General features: G+C 35.7%; 1 protein-coding gene across 3 annotated transcripts in view; it reads right to left on the minus strand.

Moving 5' to 3' along the window:
* Positions 1-25,205, minus strand: part of banp (BTG3 associated nuclear protein) — a 43,092-nt gene that overhangs the window by 15,330 nt on the left and 2,557 nt on the right. For 2 of the 3 annotated variants that reach the window (XM_079414150.1, XM_079414152.1), the window contains 7 exons: positions 24,070-24,171; positions 23,762-23,931; positions 18,866-19,105; positions 17,303-17,464; positions 13,499-13,620; positions 10,419-10,490; positions 8,595-8,645 (listed from right to left, as the gene is read on the minus strand). In XM_079414150.1, coding sequence (XP_079270276.1) covers positions 8,595-8,645; positions 10,419-10,490; positions 13,499-13,620; positions 17,303-17,464; positions 18,866-19,105; positions 23,762-23,931; positions 24,070-24,171 — 919 coding nt within the window. The remainder of the gene's footprint in view (positions 1-8,594; positions 8,646-10,418; positions 10,491-13,498; positions 13,621-17,302; positions 17,465-18,865; positions 19,106-23,761; positions 23,932-24,069; positions 24,172-25,205) is intronic. The other variant, XM_079414151.1, reaches the window with a different exon arrangement.

The raw sequence follows: 25,205 nt of genomic DNA on the forward strand, positions 1-25,205 counted from the left end.
CAGTACTGTATCCACACCAATTTAACATTTCCTTGAGCTTGGAAGCAGATATAATTTCTAGTGGATATTCAGTTCCAAATAATTAGGCATTGCATGACATCACTAATGTTGAAGCAATACAAGGTTTAGCTCAGTCATCATGAAATGCTCATGATGCTTTTCCACGTGCTTCGTTTGAAAATCACATGGCAATTCGTCATGGCCAATCTAGACCTCCACACGTGTTATGCTCTTAGTAATGTTGAAGCAATGCAGGGTTTAGCTTAGTAATCACAAATGTTGGTAACATTTTTAATTTGTAACATTTGACATTGGCCATTGTTTCTGGACAAAGATCTAACTTACTAATAGTATTTGGCAGAAAAGACCCTTGGAAGGAAAAAAGAATGTATAGAAGAAAGTGTGAAAGGACGTTTAGGAAGTAGAAATCAAGCTTGGAGAGACTGGAAGGCAGGAACGAAGTTCAGAAGGAAGTTTGAAGGCACATAAATTTGGAAGGAAGCCCAAAAGAAAGGATACTTTGAAGGAAACTTGAGACCGAAAAGAAGCTTGGATGAAAAGAAGCTCAGTAGGAAGTTGTAGAAGCTCTGAAGAAATTGGGAAGGAAGCTCAAAAGAAAGGACGCTTTGAAGGAAATTCGAGATAGAAAAGAAGCCTGGAGGGAAGGAAGCTCAGTAGGAAGTTGAGTAAGCTCCGAAGAAGTTTGGAAGGAAGCTTAAAATGAAGGTATGGAAATTTGGATGGATGAGGTGAAGATAGAAAGAAAGAACGCTTGGAAAACAGGAGACAGGATGAACAAGGAAGGAAGTTCAAACAAAGGCATCAAGAAAGGCTAGGAAAGAAGGTACAGTTTTACGTTCTCTCCTTTTACTAATGGTTCAAACTGAGCCTCATCGTACAAGTATGACTTCCATGACCGAATTTGTGGAAAACCAAATGAAACAGCAATTTCACAATATTCTGTGAAAGTGAAGCTTTGCAGTTTCTCAAACGAATGGTTTGACTTCAGGCTGGATTGAAGGGAAACAAGAACAGAATATATTCTAGATAAATTAGCTTGACAACCTATCGCTAACAACAACCTTAAATATGACCCCTGTGGAAGATTGAGATACTCCTCCTGTAGCCAAACCCATCTTTTACAGCATATCCAAGGAAAGGGATCCAACAGACCATGAGCAATTCATACAACAGACACGCATCTATAAGACTCCTGATTCAAAGAGCAGACAGAATGACATAACTCTATTTTACAACAAATTTATCAACGCGCGGATAACCCGAGCTGCAACGCTTGTTCTCAGGAACAAAGAAATAAAGCCTCAGTGTTAGTGTCAAAATGTCAAGTCTTTTCTTCGTGTTGTCTTCATTATGTTTCTAATTATACTGCTGATTTGACAGGCTATGGCGTATCACTCCATGTGTTGTAAGCTTGTAAAATATTTGCATGACCTTGAAACAACCTCTTTGAGGAGACGCAGAGTCCAGTCCCGCCTTCAAACCTCGTGTTTTTCCTCCACGTTTTCAATGTTTCCAATGGAAAGCATCTCAGAGCAGCATAAATTCTGATGACTTGATGCTTTTATTGCATCTTGTGCATCAGATGTTTTCACTGCATCCAACTGGCAGTAAAACAAGAGGAGAGATTCTCACGAAGATGATTCGCTGTGTTAATGAGGACAGTCAAGCAATGTGATTGGTGTCCTCAAGTGTCCATAGATGACAACACTTGCAGCAGGTCAATGAGAACTTGTCTCCATTAGACTAGCAAGGGATTTACTTGTGAATATTTGTGAGAAGATCTCTGGATCCCTGCCATGTCTACATTAGCTTCCAGAACTCCGCTATCACGACCCAAGACAGGCAAGAGCCTCAACAATGCTGTGAAATACAATCCCCTCCATTAGGACACAACCATCACTGGGATCGCAAAAAGCCTTGGACCATTTTATTTTGAATATTTTGTTTTATTACCAGAGGAAAATACTTGTTCCAATGGAGGTAAAAAGGGTAAATTCATTTAGGAGCTCGAATTGGGACTGAAGCCTCAAGGTTGTGACAACAACTGGGCTGGAAGTTAAATCCTGGAGAATTTAGATCCTACAGCAGGTACTTAATGGGTGCGAGCTCTGCGCACATCTGGTTTCAATACTGAGATAGAGGAAACTTGAAGTACTGGATCGCAAATGGGCATAATTGCATACATACCAATATAAATATACACACATTTACAGAGGGAAAAAGTTACATCAATTGAACACACAGATGCGGCTTGTGAATGATATTCAAACTCGTGAGCTCATTTTTGTATTGCACCTCAAATTCAATAAAACAACAAATCCAAAAAAGCCGATTAGAAACAGATCACAGTAGTCTTTCCTAACTCTTTTTACATTTGTTTGAATAAGCAGGCTTAGAATAAGTCTTTATTGGGTCTGGTTCTGGTGCAGTCTGTATTTGTAGGGCTCAATTTTAGATGTGCAGTACCAAAAATCTTACTATGTAAATGTAGCAGGCTACTTTCAAAACACTGTGCTGTTTGTTTGAGCGGCCACTCAGCATGCCAACTGCAGACTCAATCAATAGTCTGAGTTTGGGGCAGGACTTTTATTTGATACTGTTAATGGTACATTTTAATCAGTTTGCTGAGAAATAAAATCGGACTCAGTGTACCAAGATGATAGGGTTGGGTATCGATACACATTTCCAGATTCGATTAGATTCAGATTAAGTTACAGTGTCCATTTTAAAACACAGTGCCCAAACTACACCTTTCAATTGATTTTTATGTACATTTCATGTCTAAAACTGTTAAAATTATAACTCGTCACCACTTCCTCTTTATAAGAGTAAATATATATATTTTATATATATATATATATATATATATATATATAGATTACTCATTGATTCAGTAAATAGAAAGTTCTGTCATGAAACCCTAGATGGCGCAGGTCGATAGGTTCGAACTCAATCTGATATAACAACATCATTCATACGCTAAAGCTGATTGGTTTCTTTTCACATCAGCAGCCAATGAGCTTTCTGCTTAACATTCAAATACTTGGTTAGTGCACGCTGCAGTAGTTGTGGAGCGTTTCAGAAACCCTTCTTCTTCCTCAGCTCCACCTGTATAGATCTGCATGGGGTGATTTCATGTATGTTATACAGTTGGGCAAAAAAGTATTTAGTCAGCCACCAATTGTGCAAGTTCTCCCACTTAAAAATATGAGAGAGGCCTGTAATTTTCATCATAGATACACTTCAACTATGAGAGACAGAATGGGGGAAAAGAATCCAGGAAATCACATTGTAGGATTTTTAATGAATCAATTGGTAAATTCCTCTGTAAAATAAGTATTTGGTCACCTACAAACAAGCAAGATTTCTGGCTCTCACAGACGTGTAACTTCTTTAAGAGGCTCTTCTGTCCTCCACTCGTTACCTGTATTAATGGCACCTGTTTGAACTCGTTATCAGTATAAAAGACACCTGTCCACAACCTCAAACAGTCACACTCCAAACTCCACTATGGCCAAGACCAAAGAGCTGTCGAAGGACACCAGAAACAAAATTGGAGACCTGCACCAGGCTGGGAAGACTGAATCTGCAATAGGCAAGCAGCTTGATGTGAAGAAATCAACTGTGGGAGCAATTATTAGAAAATGGAAGACATACAAGACCACTGATAATCTCCCTCGATCTGGGGCTCCACGCAAGATCTCACCCCGTGGGGTCAAAATGATCACAAGAACGGTAAGCAAAAATCCCAGAACCACACGGGGGGACCTAGTGAATGACCTGCAGAGAGCTGGGACCAAAGTAACAAAGGCTACCATCAGTAACACACTACGCCGCCAGGGACTCAAATCCTGCAGTGCCAGACGTGTCCCCCTGCTTAAGCCAGTACATGTCCGGGCCCGTCTGAAGTTTGCTAGAGAGCATCTGGATGATCCAGAAGAGGATTGGGAGAATGTCATATGGTCAGATGAAACCAAAATATAACTTTTTGGTGAAAACTCAACTCGTCGTGTTTGGAGGAGAAAGAATGCTGAGTTGCATCCAAAGAACACCATACCTACTGTGAAGCATGGGGGCGGAAACATCATGCTTTGGGGCTGTTTTTCTGCAAAGGGACCAGGACGACTGATCCGTGTAAAGGAAATAATGAATGGGGCCATGTGTCGTGAGATTTTGAGTGAAAACCTCCTTCCATCAGCAAGGACATTGAAGATGAAACGTGGCTGGGTCTTTCAGCATGACAATGATCCCAAACACACCGCCCGGGCAACGAAGGAGTGGCTTCGTAAGAAGCATTTCAAGGTCCTGGAGTGGCCTAGCCAGTCTCTAGATCTCAACCCCATAGAAAATCTTTGGAGGAAGTTGAAAGTCTGTGTTGCCCAGCGACAGCCCCAAAACATCACTGCTCTAGAGGAGATCTGCATGGAGGAATGGGCCAAAATATCAGCAACAGTGTGTAAAAACCTTGTGAAGACTTCCAGAAAACGTTTGACCTCTGTCATTGCCAACAAAGGGTATATAACAAAGTATTGAGATGAACTTTTGTTATTGACCAAATTCTTACTTTCCACCATAATTTGCAAATAAATTCTTTAAAAATCAGACAATGTGATTTCCTGGATTCTTTCCCCCCATTCTGTCTCTCATAGTTGAAGTGTACCTGTGATGAAAATTACAGGCCTCTCTCATCTTTTTAAGTGGGAGAACTTGCACAATTGGTGGCTGACTAAATACTTTTTTGCCCAACTGTATATGGGGGTTATTTCATAAATGTTATACATGTAGCAGCAGTATTTCTTACATGCTCACAGTGGATGTATTGGCAGTAGCAAGTCTCGGTACTTGCTCTGCCGCAGCAGCACCAGATCATTTCCACCAAGACCAAACACATTAACATTGCCATGCATATTACCATGCAAAACTCTCTGAGTTGTCATGACAGAACTCACTGAACAGATTCAGCGAGTTCATTCAGTGAAGGATTCATCAGACTGACTCAAATGGTTCGTTTGCAAAACAACGTGCTACAAATAGAATTGTTTTGAAGTTTTTTGCATAATGCTGTCAAAACGGTCCCCATTCACACGGATCCACAACACGACTTAAAACGTTTTATGCATGCCAGGCCAGTAGTTCATTTTGTAATGAAATACTATGTCAATATGTAATATTCTGCATTGTTGTAATTTACACAGAAATGATAACAGTATCATGTTCAAAAACGTATTTTCAGTAAATGAATGGCTAAACTACATAATAAGTTCAGTTTTCTGTCGTGTAAACTCCCCTTCAGTCTTTTTGATTGATTCGCTACAAGGACCAGCTTAAGAGTAATTTGTTCTTGAATCAGACTACTCTGGTAGCGCTATTCATTCATTTAATATTTGAACAAGCTACCACTTTCTATTACTATGTTTTCAGTTTCAACAGCCCTAAACATCACATTTTGGTTGCTCACTTTAGCTTTCTTGTCAAAATAGGCAGTACTTGGCTTCAAACAATCTCTGAGATACCGCTACACTTCTGCAGAGCTGTTCACATATCCATTGTACTTGCCAAACATCAACTAATGCACCTGGACTTACCAACAGGAGCCAAAACTCCCCTTCCTACTTCCATTCTTCCTTTCTACATTAAAACCAGTTAAGGAAGTGACTGCAACACCGTTCAGATCCCCAACTGGGTGCACAGCTGTGCACCATCCCCTTGTGAAAGGAGAAGTAAATAAAGAACTCTTGTTCATAGAAAACACAAGGCCTGAGAGGTTTCAGTAATAAACATCTGCAACGTCTGGTCTGAAGAATTTGCGATCACAATGTGGAACTAACCAATTGTACCAACCAAAAACAAAATCTCCTCAGACTTCAGTCTTCTCACCCTATTTTCACGTTCTTCCCTTATCTTCTGCCCCTGGACCTCTGCAGATGTGGGGGTCAGATCAGAGGGCAAGAGAGGGGGCATCAGATAAGAGGTCACTGACTGATTTAACGCACTGTTAACACTACTTTCTCTCATGGAAGTCTTTCATGTGCCGGCTGTGAGCGTGTTTGTTTTAGATAGTGGAAAGGGGCTAAATTATATGGCACGCTGATATAGACCCGACAGCCTGTAAATCATGGACTCTTCCCCTTGACAGCAGAGAGAACATGGCGAGCAGATGGGGATGTAAAAACTCAAATGCAATTCAGATATCCTGCTTAACCAGACAAAGAAGGAACTTTACACTATTTGCAAGACAAGGTTTGTACAGGCTGCATCTTTCAAGCCCCAATTATAATGAAAAACACCTAAAACATAAAATAAACATAAAACATTGTCTAAATGAAAAGTGGGCTATGTTCCAAATCTAATTTAAAATTTAAGTTATTTGCAGCAGCTCTTAAATCAAATATGCTGTAAAGATGTTTGGTCACAGAGACATTTGACTGACATCCAACCTGCACTATATGTGAGTTACAGTGAAGATTTTCTGTTGACTAATGACTAAATTTCAATCAATTATTTAATTGCTACAAAAGACTTGTGCACAAATTATATGGACTGCTTTCATGTTTTTGTTTGTTGGTCTTTTTTGATAGATTACTTGATAGAAAGTAAGCCAGACACATTTGGACACGACACCAGTGTGAATAAACAATGACAGAATTTTACGTTTTGGATGAACTATTTCAAGTCCAAGACATTCTATAATAATGCCAAAAAACTGATTACCTTGCCAAAAAGTTATCTATATGCATAATAGACAAAATCCTCTGTGCTTCACTGTAAACTGTCTAGAATCTGAATTAAAATGTTCTGTGACCTGAATTTAGATGAATGTCATGGTAGACCATAAAATCATCTCGATTATGCAGAAAATTTTATAATTGCTAAAGTAATAATTTTAAAACTCATTTACTCAACCTCATGTTATTTTAATTTTTATTTTGACTTTTAATGCTTCTGTGGAAAACAAACTTAGACTAGAGGACCTGTGCCGGTCGCTCTTTTTCATGCAATTAAAATTAATCAGATTTTTCAAGCATTAAAAACAACACAAAGCATCATAAAAGTGGACAATATGACTCATGCACTATATTCCTAGTCCTCTGGAGTCATATGATAACTTCATGTGAGAAACAGGAGCAACATTTGGTGCTTGTACAATTAATGAGAAAAGTAGCCAAGTCTGATTGATGGGAATCTGAACTTTTTAATTAATCAGTTGATCCAGTTGACAAAATACAGTCTGAATGATTCATTCAAGCCATCATGTGATTTGAGAAAACTTAATGCATGAGTCATATGGATCACTTTAATAATCATTTTAGCTTTTTCTTGCATCTGTTTTGAAACATGAACGATAATTTCACATTCGTTGTATTTGTATGGAAAATAGTGACCAGGGCATTCTTTGAAATTTCACCTTCTGTGTTTTACGGAAGAAAGAAAATCAAATGGTTTGAAACAAGGGTAAATGACGACAGAATTTCCACTACTGTGTAAACACTTAGATATAGCATTTATACCCCCGCTGAAAGCTTTGAGGGGACTGCAGTGCCGCTGGCCTAAGGTTCTGCTGACCTGAGGCTGAGTGAAGGACAGACCTCCAGCTGTTTACAGGATGGAGATGAGTCGAAGACAGATGAACCATAGCACATGGAGATTAAAAGAGAGGAGATGGAGGAGCGACCAGAGTGAAGAAATCCTTGGAAGGGACAAAAAGACCTGATGCAGTGAGAGATGTGGAAGAGGTCCAGGGAAATCCTCTGAGCTCTGTTTTAGGACTAATGACATTTTTTTCCGCTCTCTTTCCTCTTCCTATTTCGATTTACGGGAATGCACAGATAGATGTTGCCTAATGCATATTATCCAGTTAGAGATTTCAAGAAACAGATATTTTGTGTACGTGCAAACTTTGGCACTATGGGACTAAATACACCCTCATATCTACAATCATCTGGGAGATTTGCCAGGAATAGTTTTTAAAAATGCAAATATTTACTCATAGCTACTGTACAGATGCAAACTATCATCATAATGGAGTATTTTATGGGTGCATGAGTGTGTGTAAAAAGCCGGAACTGGGAAACAGGCTAGAAGAAATAAGTGCTGATAAAACAGCAAAAGCCGTCTATTTCTCACACTCTAAAAGTGCCTCCTGCTGGCAGAGAATGAATTTGCATAATATATATATATATATATATATATATATATATATATATATGGGGACGGGGGATTGCCGCCACAAATAGAGTGTAAGGCTGAGGGAAACTCTGAAATCCTTCAATTTATTTGATGTCAGCCAGTCGCCAAAACAATATTTCAAATATTTATCTAGTTTACTGTAATGATCCAAAAAAAATTGACGCTGAGAATGTCTGTTTGTGTGTGTGAAATGAGCTGAATTTCCACACAGGCCTCTATTGCTTTTCAGCCCTGTTTGATCTAGAGTCCCTCTTTGATGTGAGCTGAGAAACAGGAAGTGTGCGCTGTCCCAAACATCATATTCTCAGAACAAACCAAAAAATGAGAGAGGACACAAAGACACTGTCACATAAAACACAGACCAATAAATGTAAAAGGGTACCTACATTTACCTGGCCATCTTGCCCAACATGCACTTGGTGGATTTGTAGGTTGCCCTGCAAGACAGGAAAGACAGACATATTCAAATTTCAGCAACTGCCAGTTTCCATGGATGAGGTACAGGTTAATGTCCCACATTTTTGCAAAAGGAATTTCATGCTGAAATTAATTTTTTGGTTGAAAAATGCAAGACATGAGAAGTGGAATGGGGAAAAAACTAAGTCACAATGTTTAAAAAAAAGAAAAACAATAGAAATCAAAGCAGTGGAATGCAAAAATGTGTTCGGTGTGAACGGTGCTTTAGATGTATATCTACCTGGTTTTTGTTGCAATAACTATTAAATACAGATTATCTAACTTAAAATTAACTAGCATTAAAGTAGCATTAAATGTCTGTAAACTCATTCTTAAAATGTACATTTTGGCCTCTCCCACCAACTCAATACCCAATAATTCATAAGACCGTGTCATATTTTTTAGACAATCTGTGGAATTTAAATTCAATTCATACGTAATTAAACAATTTGTTAATATAAACTCATTTTAAGTACCAAAATTTTAATATTTAGCTCTGTTCAACATTTTTACCGCAAATTTTACGGATTTTACCGCAAAAATTAAAGTACTTTTTTTTCATGACACAAAAAGTAACAGCATTTGAATCCTTTCCACAGTCGTAAAGTAGTAGAAAATATTTTTTTTTTCTTCCTCCAGTTTTTGCAGTGTTTTGCATTTGCAAAGCTCAAATACATTCAACTCTGTTACCATAGACATTGAATAAAAAATAATTCAACCAACATTTCTTCCAAAGTTTAACAATAACGATAAACCAACAATTACCCAGAAAGTCTCCACTGAGTGATAAAAATGGATTCTAAATTTGCAACTTTTTAATATTTTTTTCATGTTTTATTACTTCTTGTTTTATTTAATCTGTACTGCTACAAAACAAGGACCCAAAAGGTGAGAAACAGGGTTGAAATATTGCAATCCTCATAGAACATGAATAGAAAGTGACACAGCTCATAAATATTTAGTTTGAACACCTGAGGTTGGTTATCAACATCTGAAGTTTTCCACTGACAATTTGTTGAAAAAGAAACATGTACTCTCTATTTCAAAAGAGAATTTTCGACCCTGTTTTGTATCTTACTGATGGAAAGTGTTGGTTACACAACCCATAGTTTTTCATCAGGGACAAAACAGCTACACCACAACAAACTTTCATCTGATTATAACACACACACCTGACAAATATCTGGATAAAGGGAAATGATCTTACAACGGCTCATTTCCTTTACAAACTCTCTCAAATAAATGGTTTTGATGAAGCGGGCCAAATATATTACAAAGACAGCCTTTGTGGAGTGGAGGTTGGATGAAGTGGCATGCTGTGTTGCTAAGCTCTGGACTTAAAAACAAGCAATATTCCTGAGAATTTACCCCAAAAAATGAGCACTGAAAGTCTATGGCCATCATCAATTTTTTTATAAACCAACACAGGAAGAGCTTTTGAGCATTTATTCTCTGCTCCTCCCTCGTCTCTCTTCCTCTGAGGATGACGAATGGATCTGATCAAAATAATGTTTACATATTGCGGATACCTTTACATAATCCTGTTCAAATCTAGGACACGGAGTATTCAAGAACCTCAGAAACGAGTGCTTGAGAGAAATATCAACAAACTGGTAGGTCAGGAATAATTATGGATAGGTGGTGAGGTCCTTGAGACCGTCGTATGGGAAACACAATGAGAGGTGGAGAGCCTCAGAGGAAGAAGAATGAGAGAATGAAGAAAAAACAAGAAAGCTAAAGGAAACGATGCTCACCTCGCTGTCCTGTGTGATCTGCACCTGTTCGCCCTGTGGCACCTGAGCGATGTGGAGGTGTCCCTGTGGTATCTGTGAACGAAAAAGACATTTCCAATCAAGCTATTTGACAATGTAAAAGTATGACAATTTTATTTAATTGTGCATGTTTAGGATACATAAAATGCTAGCAATGAAATATATGCATTAGCAGTCAAACGTTTGGAAGATTTTTAATGTTTTTGAAACTTATGTTCACAAAAGCTGCATTTTATTTGCTCAAAAATACATTAAAAACAGTAATATTGTAAAATATTATTACAATTTAAAATAACGGTTTTCTGTTTGAAAATATTTCATTTTTCATATTTCATAACTCTTTAATGAATAGAAAGTTCAGAAGAACAGCCTGTTTTTTTTAGAAATATTTTTAAACATTATAAATGTCTTTGCTGTCACTTTTGATCTATTTAATGTATCTTTGCGGAATAAAATTCATATAAAATTATATATTTAAAAAATATATATACGTGTCTATATATCCCCCTCTCTCTCTCTATTATTATTATTATTACTTACCCCAAACATTTGAATGGCAATGTATCACAATGTCCACAAAAATAAATATTAAGTATATATATATATATATATATATATATATACATAATATTAAGTATATAAATATGAATAATTACTTTAAAACCTTAGAAATATATGTATATATTATTTAATATTTCATTACACACACGTGCACATTACATTGAGTAATGTATTAAGTAATTATAATTGAGTACTATATTTCTGTCACAATTTCTTCAAGTTAAACCAAACTTTTATTTTGACGGGTAGCTGTGAAGATCTTTAAGTTTCTGTGTATATATAATACACTGATAGTTTCTAGAGATGGTGTTCATGTGTGTGTAGTAAACAACACCGCGCATCTGCGCTATTCATTCACAAAGAGACACGCAGAACATACAGGATTTAAATAGTCTTTTCGTGGGTTAATAGTCACAGACACTAGTCCATATCGCGATTTGATTGAAATGTACTGACCTACTTTTGATTTATTCATCCCAAATTGTGACCCTGGAGCACAAAACCAGTCTCAAGTATTTAGATTTTTTTGCAAATAGTTGTTTCTCAGCCAAATATTGTCCTATCCTAATAAACCATAGATCAATGGAAAGCTTATTTATTCAGCTGTCAGGTGATGTATACATCTCAATTTTGAAAAATAGACACTTATGACTGGTTTTGTGGTCCAGGGTCACAATTTGGCAAATTCCGTGATATTATACAGTAAATTCCGTTTTTATGGCTGGATTCCGCGATTTCCACATCGCAGAAAACATAGGGCCCTACAAATTTACCAACAATGGCAATGTAATGACGTTTTCTAATGACAATCATAACAAAAGACTGGTGTCTTTCAGTAAAGTATTTACTGTATTTAAATTATTATAACACACTAGATGTATCGTGGTTAACCTTGGATGACTTTTGAGTCTCGTGTTGCTTGATAGTTCAATACTGCGGTATAGAAACAACACATTTTTCCACAAATAATGTGACGTGTTCCTAAACATTTGATATTACTGGTTTTGTTAATCAGTTTTTTCCTCCACTGCCTTCTTAAAATTCTCATGAAAAATGTCTAATTTAGAAAAGTTTATACACAAGCTATCATTCAAAACCTAAAAAGAGCGTGTCATTGTTTGCCGTATCTGACAGGCTAAAATGATCGATTATGTGCAAGTGACTTGAACTGAACATTTGAGGAGCCAAAGGCCTTGACAAAAGCTGACCACTGAGTTGTTGCCTCCGAGTGTACAACTATTATGGTTCGGTTCAGGAAGATGTTACACAAACAACAGATGACAGATCCGTTTCTGAGTACACCGATGCCAAGAACTCCTCCGCAGATTTAACTCTCCTGATTGTACACTGTGACAGCACAATCAAAACCCTGAATACACAATGTATGCAGATCATATTTCGGATGGTGTGTCGAGGTGGAGATGACCTCATGCAGCTGTAAGAGTCAGAGATCACGTTTAGGTCCTCATGATCGGACACAGCGGAAACTCTGCTGTTAAAGCTCCATTAAACGCTTGCAGGGGATTGACTTTTCCTCTGAGTACCAGAGTTCAGAGAGACCCAGACCTTCTTAGAGAGAGATCAGGAGATGTTTGAATGTGTTTATGCGTTTGTCTGCGCAACTGCGACAGATTTGAGATGAATGGGTATGTATACGTTGTTACGAGATGTGTGGTCTTGCAAACGCCTGAATTAAGTAAGATATTTACATTTGGTGAAAAAAGTGGTTGCTATGGCACTGCATACTGACCTAAGTGAAAAGAGCCCACCTTGAACTCCAAGAACTTCTTAAACTGTGCTCACATTGCAAAGGTATTTAAATAATTATTATATAATATTAAAATCAAATAATTATAATGTACAGAGCCATGCTTGACCATTTTTATTATAATTAATAAAAAATAATCATTTTATTTTTATTAATAATAAATTTTTGCTGAACTTTAGCTTTAACTTTGGGTTAACTTAAAAACTTAATAATAATTAATATAAATAATAATAATTGCCACACCACCTGTGTTTTTCTTCAGATAGATAGATAGATAGATAGATAGATAGATAGATAGATAGATAGATAGATAGATAGATAGATAGATAGATAGATAGTATATATTAGTGCTGTCAAACAATTAATCACATCCAAAAATAAAAGTTTTTGTTTACATAATATATATGTGTGTGCTGTGTAAATTTATTATGTAGGCCTATATATAAATACAAACACATGTATGTATTTAAGAAAAATATGTTATGTTTATATATTAAATATATTTATATATAATATAAAATATAAATGTATATACATATACATATTTTCAAAACATACTGTATGTGTGTGTATCTACATATACATAAATAAACACAGTGCACATGCATATATTACGTAAACAAAAACTTTTATTTTGGATGCTATTAATCATGATTAATCATTTGACAGCACTAGTATATTTATATATATTTGTGTGGGTTGGCCTTTTGGATGATGATATGATTATACTCACAACTTGCACCTGTCCGTCTTCTCCTATACGGTGGATCTGGACTTGCTGTGCGGCTCCAGCCAGAGCGTAGTGCAAGGCCTGCTGGGTAGAGGTCTCAATAGCTGACGTCTCTGAGACTCCATCTGCTTGAGGACACACATAAACAAGTTCATAACACAGTCCAACTATGTGGGTCAAACCAGAAACTAGAGAGACTGGGTCAAACCGTGTCAAACAACTGCTTTCAATAACAGGAGATGCTGCACTGTAACTGCCAAACACACACACACTCACACACTTAAGCAAGACAGAGATAAAGAGCGAGACCACAATCTGTCCTCCCATCATGATTTCGGTGCAATCTGGCGAACGCCCATTCGCTCACACAGCCGCAGGTCACATATCCTATGATATTTGTACGAATGTGAACATGCGCAAACCCAAACAAATGTAGAAGAGAACATACGATAAACAAAGTTCTCACAGACGGAGAGCAGTGAAAGAGTTCACATACACACACCCTGAACTTGAGGAAAATCCCTTCCGACTGCTGCTGGACGGGATCCAGTGCATCTGCCAGATTAGAGCGTGTTTATACAGCATAAACGATCTCAAAATACACAACAAGGGCTCTCGACCTAGCAGCCCAAACGCTCTCGTGCCCTAAAACTGTACGTAAACCCAACCCCTTTAGTCTAAACAATGACATGCTATGACAGCCCAGACGCTTAAAACACACACTCACCGCATTTCTAATTAAAGGTCGTGCAGTCGTCTCTGGAAAAAATGGTGCGGGTGTTCATTTACAAAGTTGGAGTGATTTTAAATCATAGCGAAGGGCATATTAGCAGGCTAACGTTTCTTAGAGGAAAAAGCACCGAATGTGACAATGCCGCACTGTTAGTGCAATGTGATCTGAAACTACGTAGGGTCTTCCCAAGGTTGCGGATGAAAAGTAAACCGGATTCAATTTTATGCATCTGAAAGAGCTCCAGACCAATTTGCCCTTTATCTTGCTGGTTTTCGCTTCTTGGCTGCTATTGGTTTAGCAATGCCCGTATAAAACAAAAACAACTGTATTTTATGATTAAAATCACAGCATGATAATGTGTCTAAAGTTGTTCGATGAAAATGTTGCATACTGAATTTTGTTGGATTTGTGGGCTGGCAGTTAGCACACATGCTAACAAACAAAGTATGGTAAAGATAGCAAATGTTTTTAAATAAAACAGCTTTGATAATTCTACAACTATAATAATCTAATACAGAGAATGATAATGTATATGAAGATGGTTGTTTGCTGAAAATGCTTCAACTTATAAAACATTCAGAATTTTACTGAATTAAATAAAATAGCTTTGCTATTTCTACAATCAAAAACATGGTAAAGTGTATGAAGCTAGTCGTTTGACAGACGTGTCAGAGTTTAAATAAATATGCAAATTTTGTCAGATCCAAGATATAACGTTTAGCAACCATGCTTTAAACTAAGGTATGGTAATGTGTGCGAACATTACCATTACAAGGCCATTTGATTAAAACGTCACTGCTTATTAAATAAACTGAAGTTTTTCCATTTCATGTTCTAGCAGTTAGTGTGCGCTTAGTAGATTCATTATATAACAGTCAGCAACCATGTTTGCAAACTTGGTAAGGTAATGTGTGAACAAAAGTTGTTTGACGAAAACGTAAAACATGAAATATACCGAATTTTAAATTCTTGTTTTAATACAAGCAAGCAAAAATGGTAGTTTGACCAAAACAAAGACTTATTTATCTCCTTTATTATGATAGGACAGATCAGAGCTGACAGGAAGTGAAGAGCGAGAGAGATGGGGGGTGGGATCGGGAAAGGTCCTCGAGTCAGGATTCGAACTCGGGACGCCCCTAGTGCAACAGTGCTCTATGTTGGCACGCTGCTCACAAGGCTATCGGTGCCGATGCCATTTATTAACTTAACATACAGAATTTGGTCAGATCCATGACAAAAAGTTTTGTAAAATGATAAACTTTGCATTTCGGCCTTTAAACCATTTTTAAGAAAATAGATAAGTCAAAAGTATTAATAATATTGATTTTAACAATTATTATCAATAACTTATTATAAATTAAATTAAAATGAATTAGGGGTGTGCGAAATTGGCAAAAAATAATATCTTGATCTTTTCTGGGATTTTATCGATAACGTTAATTAGACAATATTTTGCTGAGCGTGTTATTGTGCTGGTTTACCATGGACAGCTAACTCCTGGATTTTTTTGATATTCTTCATATTCTGTGTGGTCAGTTAAAACGGCCAGTAGGTGGCAGTAAGTCAGCGTTAACAAGTGAGTCATTGCGATTGACCCGAATCATTTAAACGTTTGATTCATTCAGGAACAAAACCTTGATCATAGACGCAAAACAGTGCTGTGGCTGTGTTTGGAATGATTTTTGTTGGAGAAATAGAGCAAAAGCAGGAAATATGGTGTTTAAAACGCATGTCTCTTGATATTAACTTCTCGTTTATTGAACTGTTGCATAAAATCAAAATCACATTTGTAATCATGCTGATTTTTGGCACTCTTTGTGTGATATTAACTATATGAAATGATATAAATATAGGCTATACATTTGCTGCGCCCATATCTTAAATAATGTGATCATTCTAAATGTATTTTAATAAACTCGTGCAGTGAAACTCGTACGCGCACTAGTTTAAACTATGTTAACTGATTCATTCTCTGCCAGCAGGTGTCGCATTTGGCAGAAATATAACGGTTTTCCCGGTAAAGACAGCACACAAAACAGCACAGCACCGGACTTTGAACATGCAGCGCTCATGTTTATTTAATGAAATCATAGCCTTTTGAAGTTTAATAGTCACATTCAGCCATATCGCAATTCTGGTCTTTCCACCTCCAAATTTAAGACCACTTGAAATTCATAATTAAGCCTTTCTTGTAAAATGTAAGACTTTTTAAGGCCTTAAATTTGATATAACTAAATTTAAGACTTTTTAAGACCCCGCGGAAACCCTGATCACAGCAGTTTAAAATTTAATTAACACGTCTAAGCAATACGATTCCTGTTTTTCCGTCCCCAAATTTTAAACCTCCTAAAATTAAAACCGAGACCGATGGAACACAGTAACGTAGTTAAAAACTACATCAGCTTACAATACAGAATTTTGCAAGCTATGGCAGGGTGTGCGGCTTATTTACTCCATGTCTACGCATAAAAATAAGATATTTTAGTTCTCGGATGGAAACACTTTGTTCCTTGCATTAGCAACAAACCACATGTTCCTCTAGCTCTGGTTTGCAAGAAGGCCGAGCACCAGGTGGCTTGTTCATAAGCTAATAGTTTAATCTACCACGCAGGGCGGCCTATTCCAGCTGGACTGAAGGAGGTGAAGCAATCGTAAGTGTATGGACCATTGTGACGGACCAATACAGGATATTTGGGTTAGTCCGAAACGGGTCAAAGGTGAAGGCCTGCGGATCTCTGAGAGGAAGGGACAGGACGTGAGGCGTTGTTCTGAGATTAGAACCAGCTGTTAGATGAGGAAACATCAGTCACAGAGGCTCTCTCTCACACACAAACATAAACACGTGTGCGCAACGTACACATGACTTTTGCGCCAATGGATGTGAGGTTATATACATAGCTAATTTGATAGTGAACTAACATATGGAACGACAACTGCACGTTCTCTCTCGCAGCATATGTTTATGTTCAACTGAACACAAACCAGCTGCGGCCTAGACACTTAGCATCAAAATCAAAGAAAAACAGGGTTTCGCAAGAGAAAAAATTGGCGGGATAGGACACAAGGGTTCGTACCTGAGCTGCTTTGCGAGGCCGGGGTTCGTCGTGAGAAACTCTTAACCACCAAACTCTGTCCTCGCTGCTTCCGGCGCCAAGCCGTGCGACACTTGGAGTCGATGCTCTGCTTGATGCGATACCAGTCGGATTCGGTAATTGCGAACTTGTGGAACAGGTGACCTGGTTACACATGGACAGAGACATTGCAAGAATAATAAAATCAGTCAGGAAATAAGGGAGAAACACTGATGTAATATTTACTCATACATTTATGCTGCAAGCAAATAAATTCGTTGCACTTTGTAGCAGAAATAAACACAGCTCTGGTACAGATCATTGAGTTGAGTTCATTCACGTTAGCCACTGTTAAGTGGGGTTTGTTCATGCAAAACTGCATTTAACATTCCTCGTATTCATTTTACCCTCACTAGCTCATTCCTCGATGTTACTTATGCCTGGTTGCACGACCTGACCTACATATTGGCATGACGCGAGTTGTTGTGAATGAGAGAAGTGGTTAGAAGCGCTCTAATTAGCTCATGTGGGGAAAATAAGTCTGATGCCGGATGAGGAAGAACCGCAGCTGAGCTACGTGAATGATTTGAACTAGACAGGACAGAACTGAGATTAATTAAACTGACTCATATAGCTAAACAAAACAACAAAAATCATTTTTGAGCAAGATGCTAACAGTCTAATCAGATTCAATGATCTATGCTAAGCTATGCTAAAAGTGCTACCGCCAGATCCGGAGATCGGCTAAATGGATTCGAAAACGGTAAAACTCAACTGTTTAACTCTTGGGGAGTTGAAAAATTAGCCTATTTTCAAAAAAGTGGAGTGTTGCTTTAATGCACACTCAATGTAATCCGAGTCTCAAATGAATGAATCTTATGAGACAGCTCTTTTTATTGAATCGAAACCACATAGCACAATCACTATAGTCTGATTCCAGAATGAATGACTCTTCTGAGTCAGTTCTTTTACTAAATTAAAATTTTACAGCATTGACAAGTGTGGTTCAATTCCTGCACGAATAATTCTCATGAGCTGATTCTTTTAGCGAATCAAAACCTTGTGTAATCAGATTCCCAAACAAATGGCTTTTATGAACTTCTTTTTAGCGAATCAAAAACATCCAGCACAACCAGCGTAGTCTGATTCCTACACAAATCATATTAGCCAGGAATCAAAACCTTACAGAACTCACGACAGCAAACAAATGATTCTTAAAAACTGGTTCATTTTAGTAAATCAAAGCCATACAGTGCAATCAGTGTAATCTGACCCCCCACAGAATATAAAAAATATTCTGAAACGGTTCTTGTTAGTGAATCAAAATCATAAAGTGCAAAGTTTAAACTGATTCTCTTGAAGGACTTTTATGAGTCAGATCTTTTAAACAAATATATTACAACTTGTGCACAGTATGTAAGGCACTTACATTAATGTAGTTACTAACTGGCTGCTCATACAGAAACAAAGAATCATTAACTGAATCATCAAGGAATCTGAATCATTTTGAGGAATCAGAGTGCGATTTACATCCTGTAAATCATAAGTATTATTGCTCAGACTTACATCGGATGCCGTAGATCATGAGCGGGTCCAGCTGTTTCTTGCCGTGCTTCCCCTGTCCGGAGAGGTTGGAGACAGCCTGGACCTCGCGGTGGAACAGGTAGTCCAGCAGCGTCAGGGCCATCTTCTCTGCCGTGCGACAGTTGGTGCTGATGTGCAGCATGTCTGCTGAAGATACTGGACAGCGCACACGCATCTCAGGGTTGTTCTCATCACCCAGCCACGTTCCTGCCGGATAGTCCTCTACACAAGAAGGAGAAAAATAAACTGCAATTACAGAAATATTTGCAGAAAATGTACAGTTATATATCCGTAATATATATATCTGTAAAAATGTACAGTTTTCCCAAGCTGACAAGTGACTTACCACTGTAATTTATTTAAAGAGTTATGTAACTATGAAGCTGTCTGACAGAATGGGAGGATATTTAATATAAATAACACTACAAATATATATATAACACTATTTATTTGTAGTGTTATTTATATTAAATATCCTCCCATTCTGTCAGACAGCTTCAGGGAAAAAAAAGAAATGTGTACTTTCCAGAATAAATTAAATTATATTATATAATATAATATAGCAGTACCTTATATTATTTATACCTTAATATTTTTGCTACATATTCAGAATTTCCTTTTTTCCCCCTTTTTCCTATATGATTATAAAATGTGGATTTGTTGTTTATTTAATTTATATTATATAATATTACAAAATAAGTTTACATAAAATATAAATACAAAAGTTATCAATGTATTTTTTATATATAAATATAAAATTTACATAACAAAATGTAAATATTAGATGAAAAACTAAAAAAAAACTGTTACATTGAAGTACTAAAATAACTAAAGCTGAAATAAATTGAACAAATTAAATAGAAATATTAAATATTAATTAATATTATATTAAATGAAAAAATAATAATAAAAATGACAAAAGCACATAACAAAATCTCTAAAACTTGAACATAAATATATATATAATATAAAAAGCCAGTTAAAATACTATAATGAATACTATAAATAATACTAAAACCAAATATTTTCCTGATTATTTTTTTGTCATAATATAAACGCCAATTATTTTACTTTTTAAATTTTTTAAACATATTGTCCAAATAATATTACTCTTAACATATTTCTTACACAGTATAAATGTCTTTATACATGAAAATATTTTGCTGCCTTTATATTTTAGGAAGGTGCACCTTTGCATAGGAGCAGCATATTTGATATTTGGATTCAAAAGTTTGTAAACCCCTGATCTAGAGGGCAAATCACTGTGCAAGCAAGATATAACGAAACATCAAAATACGTGACTGTCACGAAAGGTCAGTGTGACATATTCAGGATTGGGGGAACAAGTGAAGCATCAGCCATTGTCTTCAATATTAGACTACTAGTAATCCCAAATATCTGTGGAGGGGCGAGAGCAAGTCCCTCAATGTCTGCTGAAGTTACAGACCTGAATTCTCAGCTCAGAGCAAATGCAAGAGTGTCCCCTGCTGGACATTATTTGTCACCAAACAAACACTTCACAAGAGCATTATTGGTTTAGACCAGAGACCAGTCTTTATTTGGCCAAAAGTGCTGGCATGACTGAAAATGATGATTGAAGTTCAACAGTCACATTTCTTCTTCACATAACTAAGACTGGAAATATTACAAATCCAGGAATGTGTTCTCATCACGAGTGAAAAATATTGTGACTTTGGCATAATTTGTCTCAAAAATGATTTAAATAGGCATTTCTGTTTAATGTTTGTATGTGTGGTACGTGCCAAGCATTGCTTCGGCTATAGTTTGAGGGGGTTTATTATGGTTTATCATGGACGTGGGTTTCTGTGTCTCGTCAAAGCGGGCGTGTAAATATTATGTTAGGGAGTAAAATGTGGCAGGTCAAAAGGTAAGCTAAAAAAAAAAAAAGTAGACCGTTTACATTAAAAAAACAAAAAAACGAAGATTAAGAATATAACAGAGTAAATTTACATTTTATAAACCAAATCTGGATGCAGCAAAACAATTATCAACATTTTGCAATATAATAATAAAAATAGCAAAACAAATGCAGTTTGGTTCCATGTCAGTCTTTCAGTAACAGACAGCTGTACAAGATGGCCATATATTTGTAATAAAAAAGAATGCATACGCATATCTACAGTGGTGTGAAAAAGTGTTGGCACCCTTCCTGATTTTAAATTTTTTTGCATGTTTGTCACATTTTAATGTTTCAGATCATCAAACTAATTTAAATATTAATCAAAGATAACACAAGTAAACACAACATGCAGTTTTTAAATGAAGGGTTTTTTTATGAAGGGAAAACAAAATCCAAACCCACATGGCCCTGTGTGAAAAAAGTGTCTGAAACATTAAAGTGTGACAAAAAAATAAAAAATCAGGAAGGGGGCCAACACTTTTATATATATATATATATATATATATATATATATAACATAATATAATATTCTAGGAAATGCACATTTCTAGCAAAACAAAATAAAAAATCTGGATTCAAAACTTATATGCAAACCAAAATCTATATATTATTATATTATTCTATATTTCAAAATAAGCCAGAAAATGTTCGCATTTAGGACATTACAATGTAGCAAAAATCATTATCATTTTGTAATATAATATAATATAATGTTATGTAATGTAATATTGCAAAAATTAAAAAATCATGATTTTTAAAACTGATACATTGATGAATAAATAACACATTTATATGTAATTAAAATATGTAAATTCTGAATATTTTAATATAGCATAATATAATATAATTTTCTATAAACTACACAATTCTAACAAACTTTATTTAAAATAATAATAAAAAAAAGTACATGGAAACATAAAAAATTAGAAGAATTTTTTTTATATATGGGTATAAATTAAGGGGGGTGGGTATGCTTTATATAATATTTTTACACTTTTAAACCAGAATATATATATATATATATATATAGAGAGAGAGAGAGAGAGAGAGAGAGAGAGAGAGAGAGAGAGAGAGAGAGAGAATATGGCAAAATAATTTTAAACATTTTGTAAAAAAAAATAAAAATAAATAATTTTTTTAATTTTGTCATGCAAAAAGAGTGAATCTCTCAATCACAAGCAGCTGTATAAGATGGCCACTCTTTAAATAGACGGTCACATGACAAAAATGCTGCACAGTTTGCCAGATTAAAGGGATGACACATTTTACCCCACTACTCTACATCAAAACAATAGACGAGGTTAAAGCAAGGGGAAAACAACACACACAAACAAAAGCAAAGCCTTTAAAGAACCAAATGTACCATTCGTTGACTAAATATCATCACGAACAGCTGCGAATGAGTGAATATTTGCAGAGGAACGTCTTTGAACTAACCAAGCTAACCCAGACGCCACTCCAAAACAACCCAGTCAAATAATAAGAAAAGCAAAAGCAGAAGTTAAGCAATCAAAACAAACCCTTTAATCCCAGACCAAAGACACAATCCTGAATCACGGACGGCCAGACGTTTACACAACACACATGGTGCTGGTGTAACAAGCCTTTTTTAAAGTGTCCAGTAATAGTGGATAGTCAAAACATGTTTATATTATTAATCAATATTTGAGCACACTTTGATTTCACTAACGAACGCCTATTGTTCGCTGTTCACACTGAAGATTTCATGGTTTTCCCGCTACATTTCTATGCTTTAATGTTACCCAACCACAGAGTCAAAACACATGCGAGCCATAAACATGCTATTATCTTAATGTGCAGATGCATTTCAAAGATTTCCATGTCTTCAAAACTTTTCAATAATTGTTCAAATTTGTTGCTCTTCTTGTGAGGCCATGTTTGTGCTCAACTCAAAACAAATGGTTTCCCACCGGCTTCTAAAAATGATATCCTTTAAAGTCGCCATAACATTTTTATGCTAGTCTGCTTCTAAACATTGACAAAATGAGCTTTTAGTAGAGGTTAAATTTACTGCCTTTCTCTTAGATAATGTTGATGGCTTATTCTGCAGCACGATGATTTTCGTCCAATCAGATTCTCTCTGTACTGACTTTGATGTCCCGCCTTCAAGAACCTATGGAGCTCAGTTTCCACAGTAATTAACATCATAAATCTAGCAGCTTTTTGTAATTTAGTGAAAAAAACGGCATTTACATTTAAAATATTATTCTTTGTTTTATTGCCTTGGTATGAAATGTAAATTTTTAAAATGTTTTTATTTTGTTATTTTAATTTTAAAAAGTACATTTATAACGATATACTTTGTGTCACTAATTTTTTTTTTGTCTTTTTTATATTTTAATGTTTAAATTTTTTTTATTACATTTATTATATTATACTTTTTGTTTTATTACCTTGGTATTACATTTTTATTGTTAACTTTTTTTTTTTTAATGATGTATATTTATAACATTATGCTTTGTGTTTTATTGCCTTTTATTTTTTACTTTTTTTTGTTAAAAAAATTTATGTACATTAATAATATTATATTTTGTATTTCATTATCTTGATCTTTTGAATCTTTTTTTTATAAAAAAAACATTATATGCATAACGTTATACTTTGTGTTTTATTACTTCGTTATAAAATATTTTTTATAATTTAAAAACATACATTTCTAACATTATACTTTGTGTTTAATTACCTTGGGATGAAATAGAAAACTTGTTAACGCTGTTGTGTGTGTTTGTTATACAAAGGCTGAGGGAGTGACGGCAAATTTGACATTTTCTTTCTTCTGACCAACGTAAAAGTGACAAGGGTCCATTGACTGAGTTAAAAAAGGTCCTTTATGTCCTATCAAAGCTTCCTGTTTTAACAAATTCATAAGGGATTTTTATGCACAAATAAATGCATATGTGACTGTAATCATCATGAGAGAAATTTTAAGATCTTACCCTCTGAGTTGAGAGTGATGAGTGTTACATTGTTGGTATTCTGAGACAAAGGCTGGCCGCTGTTGGACACCGAGTCGCTCGTTTCAGAGCCGCTTTCCTGATCCTCCTGAATCTCCTCCTGGACGGGAACCTTCAGCACGATCGTCTTCTGTCTTCCTCGCCCAACAGTACTGTAATGAAAACACAACACAAATTACACCGAGAGATGTTATGGAGAGCCTGTGCAACTGTTTCCTGCATTTATCTAAATACACCATGCAAATATTTGTATTTCTTTTAAGCACAAAAGCACAGTCTGTGGCACTCACTTGCTGAGCAGGTTCTCTAAAGAGTCCGAGGCGTGCGGTGAAGTCTCCTCCCGCGTCTTCGGCCGGTCTCCACTCACTATAACGTTTGTCTGAGGAACAACACTGACAGCAAACGCACACTGTTACTGTCTCACAGTGTCAGTATCACAGCTGGTTCTCAAATGGTGGCTCACAACACAAAAAAGGCTGTTCTAATAATAATAATAAATAGGGATGCTCGATATATATCGATACCATAGCTCTAATATTTATTAAATATTTAATCGTGCAGATAATTTACTCTGTTTTTACATTTAATTACTTTTATCATCATCCTACAATCAAAGTCAAGCTTCCAAAAACATAATAAAATACTACTACTAATAATAATTTAGTAACACTGTTAAATGCAAATCTCAAAATAATGTTTGTTACAATTCCTAAATTCATTTACCGAATTTAAGATGATTTTAGTTTACTTTTTTTTTTTTTAGGGTACTGAATTTTAATACCAGCCAACTTTTGAGTGTCCAGCATAACAAGAACGAAATTATCAGCTTTTTTTTATCAGTATCAGACTAAACAACTAATAACAAATAATAAAATGACATAATAAAATGCACCATGTAACGGTGTATAGTTAGGACGGAAAAAAATAATTGGCTTTGATAAGGAGTAGAAAAAACTTCCCATAACTTTTGTTGTTGATGTTAAAGGTGTGTATTACATAATTGTGGCATAAATTCATAGCATTCTCATTTGATGTTTGATATTGAGACCATTAGTGAAAATTTGTCTAATTTGCCATGAACATTTTCAAAGAAGCATTCCATTCCCAAGGAAAGTGTAATATTGTATATTTTAAGCCACCACAAGATAATATATAAAATATATATTTAATCATAAATAAATAATGAATATTAAAAATATTTACTAAATGTTTATCAAAAAATATTTTAGGCCATAACATCAATAAATACGCCCAAAATATATATATATACATGTATTAATTAATTGTTAATATTGATAAATATTAATACAATAATAACTAATTTTTACAGTCCAGGTCCTGAAGCAGATGAGAAGCACAGCTAAATAAAACATGTGCTCTTGTTATAAATGGTGTTGGTGACTCATGGGAAGTCTATGCAGTCATG

Source organism: Barbus barbus (genome assembly GCF_936440315.1).
Source record: "Barbus barbus genome assembly, chromosome: 50".
NCBI lineage: Eukaryota > Metazoa > Chordata > Actinopteri > Cypriniformes > Cyprinidae > Barbus > Barbus barbus.